General features: G+C 40.6%; 1 protein-coding gene across 2 annotated transcripts in view; it reads left to right on the forward strand.

Moving 5' to 3' along the window:
- The window catches only part of LOC144082493 (glypican-3-like), a 114,508-nt gene that overhangs the window by 89,393 nt on the left and 10,558 nt on the right, over nucleotides 1-14,557 (forward strand). Inside the window, exons 7-8 of one of the 2 annotated variants that reach the window (XM_077609708.1) lie at nucleotides 6,717-6,903; nucleotides 12,954-13,598. In XM_077609708.1, the coding sequence (XP_077465834.1) occupies nucleotides 6,717-6,903; nucleotides 12,954-13,111 (345 nt within the window). In that variant the 3' untranslated portion in view covers nucleotides 13,112-13,598. Of the gene's footprint in view, nucleotides 1-6,716; nucleotides 6,904-12,953; nucleotides 13,599-14,557 lie in introns of those variants that run through there. The other variant, XM_077609706.1, reaches the window with a different exon arrangement.

Here is a 14,557-nt window from a genome sequence, read left to right on the forward strand (position 1 = left end):
ACGACTGGAATTAACATCAGGAAATTAATCTTGTCTGCCTTAACTGTCTGACAGTCTGAGGCAAAGCGACCGTTGCGTGACATACTGAGCCGTGACCACGCTACGGGAGGACTCGGGTTGGGTGGGGGCGAGTTGGTTTGTGGGGCTGTCAGAGAGAAGAATGAGAGCGAAGGAGCACAAGTTTGTTCCCCCTTTAGGTTCCACATTGAATAAAAGTTGAGTAATGGGCCACAAGCAGCAGGTGGGACTGCAGCCCTCTGCGCAGGAGCTTTCCATGAGTCACAGGATGGAAAGTGCCTGCTGTCATACTGCATGGACCTTTCTCTATTTGTCTGTGCAGTCAAAATTGAAGGCAGAAAATTACACTTTACAATAATACGAAAATGACAGTACCGTATTTTCCGGACTATAAGACGCACCCTTTTCATTCTTTGGTTTGGCCTGCGACTTATGTCTTTTTTTTTTTTCACTTTGACCACCAACAGCTTGGTATGTTTTTTTAGGCTAGAGTTATCATAAAAATTGCTTATACAGTGCTACCTCGACATACGAGTTGCCCGACATATGAGAAATTCGAGATACGAGTAAAATTTTGGGCAAATATTTATCTTGAGATACGAGACAAATTTTGATATACGTGCAGACAGCGGACTGAGATGCTGCTCATGAGAACATCATGGGCACTGTCTCTCTCTTCCCGCAACTCCCTCGTGTAATGTCTCTGGTCGCAACTCCCTCTTTGTAATGTCTCTGCGAGCACTGGGCGGAGCGTTGCATTTTTTCAGTATTTTTTTCCCGTTAGTCATTGCGAATGGCGAGGCGATCGTTAATACGAGAGTTATATATACTACTCGTTGGCAAGTGGTCGTGCGTTATCCTATTGTGAGTACATTTGTGTGCGTAATTTTCGTAATATTTTGAAGGGAATACAAAACCAAACTACCATCGATAGGTTGCATCTGAAACTCAGGGTGGAGGCGGGGCAAACAGAGCCAACCTGGCCGGGAGAAGAACTGTATAAAAATGTAAAACAAAATTCGAATTAAGTTTAGTGTAAGGTTAGATTAAACTTATTTTTGAGTGTGTCTGCATCATAATCCAAGTTCATTTAAATTTGTTTATGTTCTGTTACGAGCGTTGCTGTGCAAAAGGTTAACGTTTGTTCTTAGTTTCTGATAAATTAAAAAGTTGCCCCCCAAAAATGCGACTTATACATTCCAATGTGACTTATATATTTTTTTCCATTTCATTGTGCATTCTTTGAATAGCTTGGCTTTTTCTCAAGTGCGACTTATAGTCCGAAAAATACGGTACTATTATTATGCTAATGTGTTACCAATTTTATTAGGGGCCAGCCAGACCTTCTTTCCCAGCATGAATATGATCAGGAACATTGACCTCAATTTACAACTTTAAATCTATTATCTAATAATGCTTTCATTTTATGTATTATTTATTTTTATATTTATTATTATATTGCAATTTTTGTGGTGATTTCCATATTTGTTACATGACTGAGCATGGCAGAATAAGTCAATCAAGTCCCTACTGAAGGTCTAGGCACTAAAATCACTACCCACTACTTGTATTTGGGTTTTCTGGTATTGTACCTGTTATGTCTGTATCGATGCATTTTAAACATATGGCGGCCAGGTTCAAATTCCACAGACTATTTTCAAAAAGCTTTCCACTGGGATTTTGAAATCATATGTGTTTCTTTTCACTTGGGCAGTTTTACTCCTCTCTGTGACTTGGGTTTCTAATGGAGTGTCAACTTGCTGCACGCCCAATTTTACTGTCTGGCTGGCTTTTCAGTGACCATTGATGCCATAAAATACATGTGATTGAATATAGCAGAACCATGGATCTGTCATATGTCAGTCAGTGTACATGTTAAACATGTCATGCTTGTCTGGAGTATAGCGGTTAGTGGGCTCCAGAGTTTACATGTTCTCCCTGTGTTTGAATGGATTTTCTCAGTGCTTTTGCTTCGTCCTACAATTTAAAAACATATTAGGGAAATTGGAAAGTCATAACATTGGTGTAAAATGGATGTTCATCTATATGTTGCACCAGGATTGGCAGGCAACCAGATGTTGAATATACAGATTAACATCTCGTTTGAACGGAAACTGAAACTTCTCTTTCTTTATTTTTTTACTTTCGGTGAAAAAACCAAGGCTCCAAGCTCTTATAAGCAACTACGATATTGTAAAACAAATTGTACTTGGTGCTTAGGTGTATTGTTTTTTTATTAGATTGTGCCAGTCGACCTAATGAAATTTCTGATGAGTTAGTAACGAGCAGTTTAAATGTTTATGTGCTGAGGTGTGTGTGTCTGCTGGCAGGTGGTAAGTTACACATTGCTATGTTTGCACAAACTCTGCTCCACATAGGGCCAGACTTATTTTGGGTGTTCTAATTTTTCATGTTATTTTTTTTCTAAAATGCCATGAACCATTTCGTCATCAGGGTGCTTTTCTGGTCTTTGTTTGTCTTGGAAGTTAACCGATAACTGACTAATCGATCTTATACACATTTGTTTGTTTTCATTTTTATGTCCTGTTTTATGTGTAATGGTATTTTTTTTTGATAGCCTTTGGTAATCAACTACAATTTCAAGGGACCACTTTTTATTTAATTGCATGTGCATACAAATGGTTGCATAAGGCTAAAAATAATCAAGAATCATGACAAATTTTAAAATAGAGTTGCTGGATGTGTTTTCAGTTCTTTATCTTTAGGATAGTTTGACCAACCAAGCACGTCATAACATGTATTCTGACACTTGTAAACTGTTTTATTAACTGCGTTAAAAAATGAGCAACTTGTCGTGAACAAAAATCGGTGGCAAAAATAGTCACTTTTCGTCGCCTTTTTTGTCGGAAACAGACAAATATAAAAATAATCACATTAAACTGTTTACAACTGTGAAAATGTTGGGGTTCTAACACAATGACTACTTGTGACGGTGGTGTAATTATACAAGCTGGTCGAGTTGAAAACAGTAAATTTCATTGAATCTCAATGAACAACCTGATTTATTAATGCTCCTTCATACTAATTTCTGATACTAGTCAATATATGTTAGTGCATTTAGAAATTTTGCTAAGTAGTTTTGCATTTTTAGCCCTCAGTTTTGAAATGGATTCAAATAACATGCTGCAAACCAAAGACTTGGAAGTATAAAAAGCAGCAGTCGTTAGAGAAACTCGGGATATGTTGACTCATTGATAGAAACCTTGCAAGCAGCAGATTCCGTCTGAGCCGAGTCATGAGCATCTTGTCCAGACGTGTCCTCTGCATTGAGAAGAAAATAACAGCAAGGAGACCCTTTTTCTCCCTACCACGTTCTGTCTTCATTACTCAACTGCTGTCTGTCACCTGCACCAGCACTCATTCACTCTATATAAACACAAGATGATACATGTTTCTGTTCTGCATTTGGCCTTCTTTTTCACGCGTCATTATGAATGAGAAAACTTCATCTGTGGGAGCGGGTTTATTTGTACCAGTGCAGGTTCACGGTGGCTCTGTTGCAGCTGTTGAGTCCAGCAGTGACCCTGCGTGGAGTCATGTCTTGTGTGGGAGGCAATGACACCCTTGTGGTTTGACTTTCTGTCTGGGCTGGGCTGCATTAAGCACAATTCCACACAACTTGTTTAGCCTCTCTAAAGTGAGCATTTCCTTGGTGTGATTTGTGCTTGGGAGTGAAGACCCCACAGCCTGTTGGAGGCTCATACTTGTGTTAAATGTGTGTTGCCAGCATTTTGTGAAAAAAAGAAAAAAATACAAGCCTTTACCCATTCATTCATCATGTGTTTGCGTATGTAAATAAATAGAATAATATTTACTGTTTCATTCTTTTTTAGTTTCTTATTTGAAATATATATTCAAAAATTAATCAAATATGATTAAACTAACTAAATAAAAAATGATATTTACTCTTTTTTCCTTATTGATTTTTAATTAAAAATGTATCATTAAATAAATAGTTTTAAAAATAATATTAACGGTATTATTTCCTTTGTGATTGTAATTATAAAAAAGAGGATAAAAATCACTTTAAAATTTTAAATATATAGATATTTTTGGATAAATAAAATAACTAACTATGTTGGCCAATGAGTTAACAGAAATCATTGACCATCAAAAGTAGTAAACTTTTTCCATCATCCATTTTGCTTTGTGTTTTTGTTCTTTACCACAAAACTGCATCCTGAACCAACTTGACGTTTGTCCAGTTTGTGGTGAATCTGGAACTTCTGTTGAGATCATGGTTCAAAAAACCTTGTCACTTATGACAACAACCATACAATCTGACCGAACTGTGGAGAGACGCCACAACACCCTGACAGTAAGGCGCTACGGCCCACGCCTTCATGGAAAAGGGCAGCGCATAGGACTATTGCCCACTTTGACCACTATAACGATTCTGCCCACTTCTTTTTATAATCCTTAAAAAAACAACCAAATTGTCATCTGCTGTGCCTTTGTAGGTATTTATATCTTCTGTGATCTTGACATTACTGTCATTTTCAAACATTGCAGTATTTCTGTGCATCTTGTGCACATTTTGACATGTCAAGTCAGTGAGTATATTTTCAAATGGCAGTCTGAATGTTTGTGTTGAGGTGTGCATGCTCGCAGGTGATCAGTTACACGTGGCGGTGCTTACACAAACCCAACACTGAGGCACTGTTACTCTTGGTTTTGTCATAATGTTTTCTTTAAAAATGCTTTTCCCCTAAAATTCCCAGAAGCATTTCTTCATCGAGCTGCTTTTCAAGTGTTTGTTTGCCTTAGATGGGCTACAAGGCTCTCTCACAAAGTCCAAGGGGGTTGCCGAGGACTACGAAAAGGAATTTCTCCAAGTCAGTAAATCTATGGAAGACACTGGCCAAGGTGGACAAACAGAGTTCTCTCTTAAACAAGTCGGTTTAGTAGATTTAACTCTCGCTCATCATTGAGAGAATTAGTTCTCAAGTGACACCTCTTGTCTCCCCTATGTATCATCTATTCTGCCTGTGGTTGGCCGTTGGTTCATCCTAATGTGTATGCGGACTGCCTTTTAAAAATGTTCTGAAATAAATGGAAGTTTGTTTAAGCAACTGTCAAGACATTGTACATTCACTCTGTCTTAATTCTACGGTTTATATCTCTTGTAAAGCCCAGATTGACTAGTTTGTATGGACAAAAAGGGAACAGTCTGGATTATCCTCCGACAGGCATAGTTTCATGATTACAGTTTTGTACGTCAGCTGTCTCTCCCTCTCGCTTAAACACTCACGCAAACACAAAGTCCAATCCCATCTGACCGGAGACACGGAACATATGAACTTAATTTTCTCCCCAAACGCCTAAACAACCAGAACAACAACACAACTTGCATGCTGACGTATGTTAATAGGAAGGAACTCAATAAAAAGCATACAAGGCACAGCGGTGAGATGAAAGGAGGACTCGCAATGAAGGGCGTTGGAATTTAGCACATCTGTTAGCTTGGCAGGGCTCTCAATCATGTGTGATGTGTCGAAGGTGGAAAGATGGTCAGAGAGTGACAGGTGAGGTCGTTGTTTCGCTCACTCACATGTTTTTCACCAGTAGGTACAAGAATGAACTTTTCCCCCCTCATTCCTCTGTTGGTAATGCATCATAAGTATGTTACCTCTTCCAACTGGAAACGTTTCACATTGGTTTAATAAAAGAATGATACACTGCATTTGGTTTGTGCAATTCCGTGTTGATTTCTGAGATTAGATTCCCACAGTGCTCGGTAAAACGCTTCCGTTATGTTTTGTGCAGCACATTTGAAGCTTTTGTCAAGTTCTTGGCCAGCATTAAGGGTTAAGCTGCTTTTTAACCAAACGTGTGTTAGAATCTGGTAATAAATAAACAGATGTGGAGAATAAAAATTGATAGCTCCTAGCCACAATTTATTTAATCGCAGAATACTCCATTTACAATACAAATTCATTACTGAACCACATGTCTGATTTTCACACACATGCGTGTCCTTTCTGCATTGTATTGTACAAAAAAAATCTTTATTTAAGTTAACTATTTCTCTGGTAAAATGTAAACCAAAAAAAAAGGTTTTACAAAAAACACTAAAATAAAATTTTAGTATATGATATATAATACTGGGAGTTGTGGTTGTCAGAATTGTACTGTTATAAAAATGGAGAAAACCACAAATGTCCTCACATGCTGACAACTGCTGTAAAAAGAAGTACATGGGTACATTTCAACTAATGGTCTTACTGTGGTGATGACATCACTGTGCTTCCTTTTTATTATTCCTCCCTCTCCAACCAGTAATTGAGTTCATACTGACTGTCACTGTAGCAGTTAAGCGTACTGACTACTGAGCTAACAGTCCAGTCTAGTTTCAGCTGCCAGTACTTTTTTTTTAACTTGATTTTAGGTTTGCTTAACACTTCGGGTGAGAAGGAATCTATCTTAAAGTACACACACCATGGATTGGTGATCAGCGAATTGGAGGGTTTTTGTATGTCATGGTAGACCCAAAAGTGTGCCAGTTGTCAGGGCAGTGGTATGATTAGTGCAGGGCAATGAGTTTTCTGAATCACAATGATTTTGATGTTTAGGTGATTCTTCCAATATGAAATACATCCTATATTAGTATGAATGCCTTTATCTGTCTTCAATGTTAATGTACTGCTAGGCTTTACGACTTTCTGATTCTCCCACAGCTGCTGCGGCATGTAACGGTATCCGAAAAAAGGTGGCGGGCCCGGACGCGCACAGGTGTGGCGAAAGGGTGGAGCGACGAAGGAGAAGAGGGATTTCAGAGTGGCGACTGTGATGATGAGGACGAGTGCGCTGGCATGTCTGGCCTGGGACCACCACCACGACGAAAACGGTTACGCGTCTTTGCAGGTTAGATGCATGCATTCATTTATTATCCATTTGTCCATTGCATGGTAGCTCATGTGCTACAAAAGTAGTTAATATTAGGTACAATGACAGACTGTTCCTATCCAGTCATCATCTCAATTAAAAACATCTTTATTTGAATTTATGAGACAGTCTGTGAAAATATTTGTATCACAGGCTAATAAGTAGTTTCTCGTGGACCAAATTAGAGTTATTTGCTAAGTAATACTGGTAAGCACACCACAAGGTTTCCACTGCAGTGAGTCAAAATGAGCACAGACCAAACACACGCAGAGGTGTTTACATGACTACTGTACATCTTGACACCATGGTGACACTATGAGGCAGGAGACGTGAGACTTCCTCAGGTAGCTCCCTCAACTCAACCTCCTGACCTTACCGCTGTCAGTTAAAACGGTCAGATGGGCTCCCCTCAGACCAAACAAAGAACAACTGAGGATACAAACTGCTCAGAGAAAAGAAACTAAACATAAGAAGAGGGAGAAAACTGCCGCGGAGCAGGAACAAGAGAGCTCAATATGCCGACACAAAGCCAGTGCAGCTGAGCAAACAAAGCCAAGGGAGTAGTCCTCCTATTGGGGATGTTGTGGCAGAGATTTGGGTTTTCTGGGCAGGGAGCTAGAATGAGAAGCAGAGGTTAACACTGGAATCCTGCAGGGCCATCACTTCCAGCAGGCTTGGCCGTGAGAGCCTAATGCCCTCACTTCTGGACTCTGCTGTCTCGCACGCTTCTCTACAAATCAAACTGTCTCCTATTTCTTTACTAGCTGCTGAAGGTTGACACAGTGGGACATTAGGGCTCTTTTGTATAAACAAAGCTCCATTTTCTTATATCTGTTGGTGAGTTTGCAGATTAAGAGCAGTACATAGTACACTTAGCAATAAGGCCAAATTTGAGAATTTTCCCTTCTTCCCATCAACAAGTCCCTTAAAACTGTGGTCTACATTTTGTTAAGACTGCACAAAAAAGTATTGGCCATGTATATTGGCAAATCACAAATCCACATTGTGTTAGGACAAAATCTATGTCAGCCATGCTGGAGACTCAGTGATTGTAATGTGAAACTCATCAATTGCTCGGAAGCAACCCAAACATTTTTCACAGGTCATTTATTTTCCAAAACGCTTATCCTCACAAGGCTTGTGGGGGGTGCTGGAGCCTTTCACAGCTAACTATAGGCACCAGGTGGGGGACTCACTAAATTGGTAGCCAGCCAATCGCAGGGAACAAGGAGACAGACAACCATACATGCGACAACCTTCACACTCGTGCCTAAGGGGCAATTTAGACTGTTCAACCAGCCTATCAAGTGTGTTTTTGGGATGTGAGAGGAACCCGGAGTAACTGGAGAAAACCCATACAAGCTCAGGGAAAACATGGAAACTCCACACAGTGAGAACTCACCTGGTATCGAACCCTCAACACCAGAATTGCGGGGCCAATGGGGTAACCACTCGTCCAATGGGCCGCCTTCATTGAACACAATCTACAAATTTACACTCACAGTATAGTTAACTTAGAAGTTAGCCAAGCTTCACATTTCAATCAATCAATTTCATGACTCAACTAAGTTGAGGAAAAATCCATTTTGTTTGTAGAGAAAATGTGTGTTGTTTGCTGTATGTATCCTCATGAGTACACAAGATAATCTTAAAAAATGGGTACATTTACCCAGCTTTAGATTTTGCCACAGTTTTGGGACTGTCGTCGGGCTTTACAAACCCATTTGCGTTTAAAGCCAGAAATGTTTGCAGACCTTGACGGGTTCCTTCTCATTGGCAGACACAAAGATAGCGGCTGATAGTCTGTAATGACCCTGCAAAACGCTGACCTTGTATGGCCCCTCAGCCTGTTTTGGTCAAATACAGGTCTTGGGGATTGGAGTGCAAAGGTCAACCTACAGAGCATGAGGCCTAATGGGCTAGTTGTCTGAGCTGCGGGGCTCTTAGATGGACGAGGCAGATCTGCTTTCACAAAGACAGCAAGGCAGTGCCGATACTGCACATCACACAAGCAAACACGCACTCGGAAAAGGGACAGAAGGCAAAACAATAAGGTGGCGAAAGAACCAACGTGGGGTTGAGATGCCCACACAGCTCGGCTGTCAACCTCCAAACATCCAGGAGGATGTTCCCAAACGTGGGGAATGATTGATCAGTCCTCACTCGCTCTCAACAGATTCCATAACTGACTGATTACCTTTCCAACACACAGGCACACACACACCCGTGCCCTTCTGACCAATCATTCCTCTGGCCTAACATTCCCCAGAACATTCCAGGCCAGGAGAGCTATTCCAGGATAGGGACAACCCCCACAGGCCGCCCTGCCCCCCGTCTCGCCACTAAGAGCCAAGCACAAATCATTCTTTACGGTGACCTCTGATGATGTGTCATTCCCTGCTGTGATTTGTGCTGCAGAACTGTTAAACCGCTTGACGCAGCAGTTTTTTTTTTACAGTTTAAATCATCTGTGGTGAGCATCTCTGTCTCACAGTTGAGTTGAGTCTCCGTTTGGACATCTTTATGTGGAATTTGCATGGTCCCCCTGTAATTGATTGGCGGCCATTCAAGGCTGTACCACGTCTCTCGCTGAAAGTCAACTCCAATGAAATTGGTGATGTAAACAGTGTTACAAATAATTCATTCAGTCATCTTCCATACCGCGCATCCTCGAAACGGTTGCGGGTGTTGCTGTGGCCTAACCCAGCTGACTTCAGGTGAAAGCCAGACTGCACCCTAGACAGGACACAAAGAACAACAAACGACCATCTGCAAAACGCTTACAGATTTCCTTTATTATTATTTTAATTCCTAGAAGTATAGCAAGTTACAACTTTGTGCTGATAAGTTGAGTTCCAATGTCACAATTATGCCAAATTTAGATGCACTTGTCTTGTAAGCAGGTTGGCTTTCAAAGATTATTGCAAATAATTAACTGATTTTAAACTTCACCTAAGTCACAGACATTTGAATTTCACTTAAAAAGAAAAAAATATTTTTGACAGCTCTGTAGTAGTATAACTATCTTCTGTTTACTTTAAAACTCCTGTAAGACTTTATTCCCTTTTTCTTTTAATTTAACTGTGGGCGGCACGGTGAAAAAGTAGTGAGCACTTCCGCCTCACAATTCTGAGATCGACGGATCAATCCCCCTGTGGGGGCCGACCTTGGCAACCATTCAGGGTATCCTCGCTCTAAGTCAAATTGGATTGGACGTCAATCGCCACCAATGGCAGTGAAACATGATCACTCAATGCCAGCTAACGCAGTTGAAATGGAGCTGATGTCTATAACTGCCAATGGCATTGAATGAGTTAATAATGGTCTAATGTCAATAAGCGAAAAAAGTCAGAGTACCAACTCTTGTGCATTTTTTTGTTTTGTTTTGTTTTTGCCCGGCTTGACGTGTGCTGTAACTCAACTTGCTCAGCAGGAGCTCCTTGAATAGACCTCTTGTAATAACCTTCCACTCATATGCCTGGTTGCTTTAAGTACCCCAAAGGAAAGCTTTTCCTCTGGAAGCCGGGGACCATTTTATTAACACTGCAGGTTAGCAAAATACAACGTGGAAATATTGCCACGATGTCAAACACATGACTGACAATGGGAGTCTCAAATTCTCACTTGCTATTGATGCCGGTCTTTGTGTGATAGGAAGAGGAAGGCGGTGAAAGAATGCAGTGGAAGAGTAGAATGAGACAAAAAAACACCTTTTATAACTGTAGGTTGATACACTGGGAAATATAAACATTATGTACCCTGGATGTGGGTCGAATTAATACTCGTACATGCGACCACAACGAGAACCTGGCATGTAAATAGGCTGCAGCTGTGACCCTTGACCTTCAGCACCTGATAGGTGAGTCACATGGCGCCGCTCTTCCACAGTAGTGTTTACCACATGTTTTCATCAAAGCAACCCTAATTCAGACATTGTTGGTATTAGCGTTGGTGGCTCAGGATGAATCCACTACATTTGCAGCGTGTTAATGCTTTAACTTCCATTGGGTTGCCTAGAGCTGATTCATGTGAGATGTTTTTCTGCATGTGGTGGCCACGCACGGACCACGTGGAAGAGGTTCGCGTGAGACAGGAGGCGACGTGTCAGACTGTTTTTTTTTCCTGGAGTGTTTAAATAGAGACAAGGTCACGCTGTCATCTTAAAAAAATGGAGAAAAAAAACTAACTGTACAGGGGTTGTTTCAAACGGCACATTTTGTGTTGACTTTTTAATTACTTGGATGCAAATAGTAGAGTATCCGGAGTGACTATGTAGCAATCAACTATAAATTAAGTGAAAGAAAATGTAACTTCTGGAATGACTTGTTGACATTTCTCATGATGTCATGTACAATGGTGGCCTATGAAAGCATGTATATACAGATTTTCCCAGACCACCAAAAATCTGATGACAGGAAAGCAATAATGTCACTTGAATAATACTTAGATTGAAACATGCTCCCAAAATTACAATGTCACCCTTAAGAAATGGTTAGCTGGGGTTTTGCCCACCTATAAATTTAGGTGGTCTTTCCACTGGTGGCTGGCCACTACACTGACTCATCTACTGTAGATTTTAATAATGCGTTCATATTAGTATCTGCACATTAGTAGTAATAAATCAATCTAAATATGAATATCTATAATTCAATATTTATGTTTGGTGTTTTTCGAAGGCAGAAGCTAGAAAGTCACTTAGCAAGGTTATTGGTAACATTAAATATAACCACCGAGATCAGATGAAGAAATGTGCCTGATAAATTGTTCTATTGTATTATATTTCGGGTATTTTCTACTGACCAGTTTACCACAAAACGTATGTCCTGAAATAATGGTGTTTAGTTTTTGGTCTTGAGACTCTAAGTTTGGCCACCACAGTGAAAAATTTCTGAAAGCGCCACTGCTGGATTATATGATGTTATGGCCGGCCGGGGTGGGCAAACTATTGCACAAAGGGCCGCGGTGGTTGCAAGTTTTCATTCCAAACCATAGAGATGGCACCTTTTCACCAATCTGGTGTTCTTCAAGTGCAATCAGTGGATTGCAGTCAGGTTGTTCTTGTTTTCTGCAGAAATCACATTGGGTAAACTGTCTGTGCTGGGTCGGTTGGAACAAAAATCTGCACCCACGGTGGCCCTCGAGGGTCGGTTTCCCCACCCCTATGTTCTGGGATGTCTTATTATTTGAAGTTGAGGGTTGAGGTTTGAAAAGATGGAACATTGTTGTGTATTTTGTGTTTATAATTAGCGACTAATTTGCAAAGTAAAATTACAAGTTGATGGATTCTAAACACATGGGAAGCCGTCTTAAGTCATCGACTGCCATTGGCAGCAACAGATCCATTTTGACTGGGAGTCAAATTGGATTGGATGCCTGTCTCCGAAAATGGCAGTGAAAAATGACCAATCGTGATCAATGGTAGCCATCCTCCTTAAATGGATTTTACATCCATCACTGTCAAGGGGAGTGAATGAGCTAATGTGTCTGCTAATGTTTGGAACTTCCATGCCATTGCAAACTCATAACCAACCTCTGTGTCGTCAGCGAATCCCACTCCTTCCACACCTTCTCCACGCCCGGCAAAAAAAGATGACGTTTGCCACCATCTGTGTAAATAGGCTTGGCTAGCTGCGAGAGTGCGCTCTGGTTCTTACTGGATCTAGTGTGTCCCTGACTATGTGTGGACTAGTGTGTGCGAGTGTTTTGAAAGGCGATGGGAGAAAAGCGTGGAAAGGAACAGAGGGAGGAAGTTAGCCTCTTATTGGACCCTCATTGGTCTTCTGCCATGCCGCCTTCTCAACTGATTCCAGGGATAAAACCTTTAAAGATTAGTCAAAGGCAGGAAGAGGAGCCCTGGTTTTAATTTCTGTGGAAACAAGCACGCAGATATCTGCCTGGATTCTCATCATTTTCATGAAGGGGGCCCACCAGTGCTTGATTCGTTTTGTAGGCTTTATGCATTTTTCTGTGTTTGTGTGTGCCTTTCGGAAAAGCGTTTGTTTGCTCAAGAGCTTTATTTACATTCACAGGCACTTTTGGACGCACTAAATTGATTCCAGGCCCGTTCCTGGGTTGTGTCCATCAGCTCAGCCACAGTCCACAAACACTCTGCACACAGCGGGTCCATTCTCGAAGCACACTACTCCCTTGCTTGCTGCCACATTTACACACTGCAGCCATTTTCTAGGACTCTCCAACGGAACGTGTTGAAGGCTCGGCTCATTTGCATTTTACAAGTTAACCTTCAACTCTCCCAAGCAGCTCCCGAATTCTCCCTCTACGCACATAGTCGAGGCGGGCCTCATTCCTGAATGTAATTCAACAATGCAATGAGCAGTTCTGGACACATGCTGTCGATAGACTGGGAGCTGCTGCATGAAACCACAAGCTGACCGCTGGAACCAGCTCCAAATTGTCAGTGAAAGCATCAACTGGAGCTCAGGATATATGGTCAGAGTGTGTCCCTTTTTGCAGTAGTTCTAGTCTTTCATCCAGAAGGAATGCAAAGACAAGGCTTTGTGCTTGTTGGCAGGTCTAAAACATGTGTTAAAAATCTTGTCCTATGCCAGCCTCACTCCTTATTGAATGATAATGATAGCACCAGGAGAATGTGTTCCCGAGAGGCTCTTTGGGGGAAAAGTTGATCCACTACAGTAGTCCCAAAGGCGTGAAAGTCATGGCCGACCTACTACCTCATTCTGTGTGGCATGCGAAAGAAACTGTTTTGCATTGACTTCATGTTTCTTGGTAAAATAAAATGGAAATACAATTACTCTAGTCCAAGGGTTTCAGACTCGGGTTGGTTCGCGGGCCGCATTAACGTCAACTCAGTTTCATGTGGGCCGGACCATTTTAGATATAATATTTAGATTTTTTTTTTATTAAATAGATTAAAAGAACTGGATCAAAAGCCCTGAATATTCCGTTTTTTATAGATCTAAAACAATGTTTATTTTACCTTTTTATATATATTTTTAGATTTTACAAAATGATTTTTGAACTAAAAACAGAAAAAAAATGATTAAAAAGTTACAATTATTGATTTAAAAGGGGGAAAATAAGGAAATTTAATATACATCTATACTCTTCATTTTAATTTGATCCTAAAACAGAAAGTCGGCACTCATTATTTACTTTCTCGGGCCGCACAAAATGATGCGGCTGGCCAGATTTGGCCCCCGGGCCGCCACTTTGACACCTGTGCTCTAGTCCATAATAAAAGATCAAGCACTCCAGAAATCAGATAATAAGCTGTATTTTTCCCTTTATCTAAAATAATTAAAATAAATATTTCCCCTTCTTTGTTTTTATTTCTAAAAAGTGTGAATAAATGTTGAAAACAAAACTTGGTGGCTAACTTATCTCCATAACTCTGCTAAAATAGATTTTTGATGTACAGATAGATTAACACTCTATAGAGAATGTGAGTATTTTTGTAATAAAAAACAAACAAACCAAAAAAAAATCATGAATACCGGGCATACACATTTTGGGTCATGTAGACCACAATATTTACATTTTGGCGACCAGTCTAGGGTGTAATCCGCCTTTTGCCCGAAGTCAGCCCTGACAAGGATAAACTGTGTTGAAAATGTGTGAATGAATAATATTTAGAAAAAAATCAAAAAGACTA

This window comes from Stigmatopora argus, chromosome 9 (assembly GCF_051989625.1).
Source record: "Stigmatopora argus isolate UIUO_Sarg chromosome 9, RoL_Sarg_1.0, whole genome shotgun sequence".
In the NCBI taxonomy this organism is placed as follows: domain Eukaryota; kingdom Metazoa; phylum Chordata; class Actinopteri; order Syngnathiformes; family Syngnathidae; genus Stigmatopora; species Stigmatopora argus.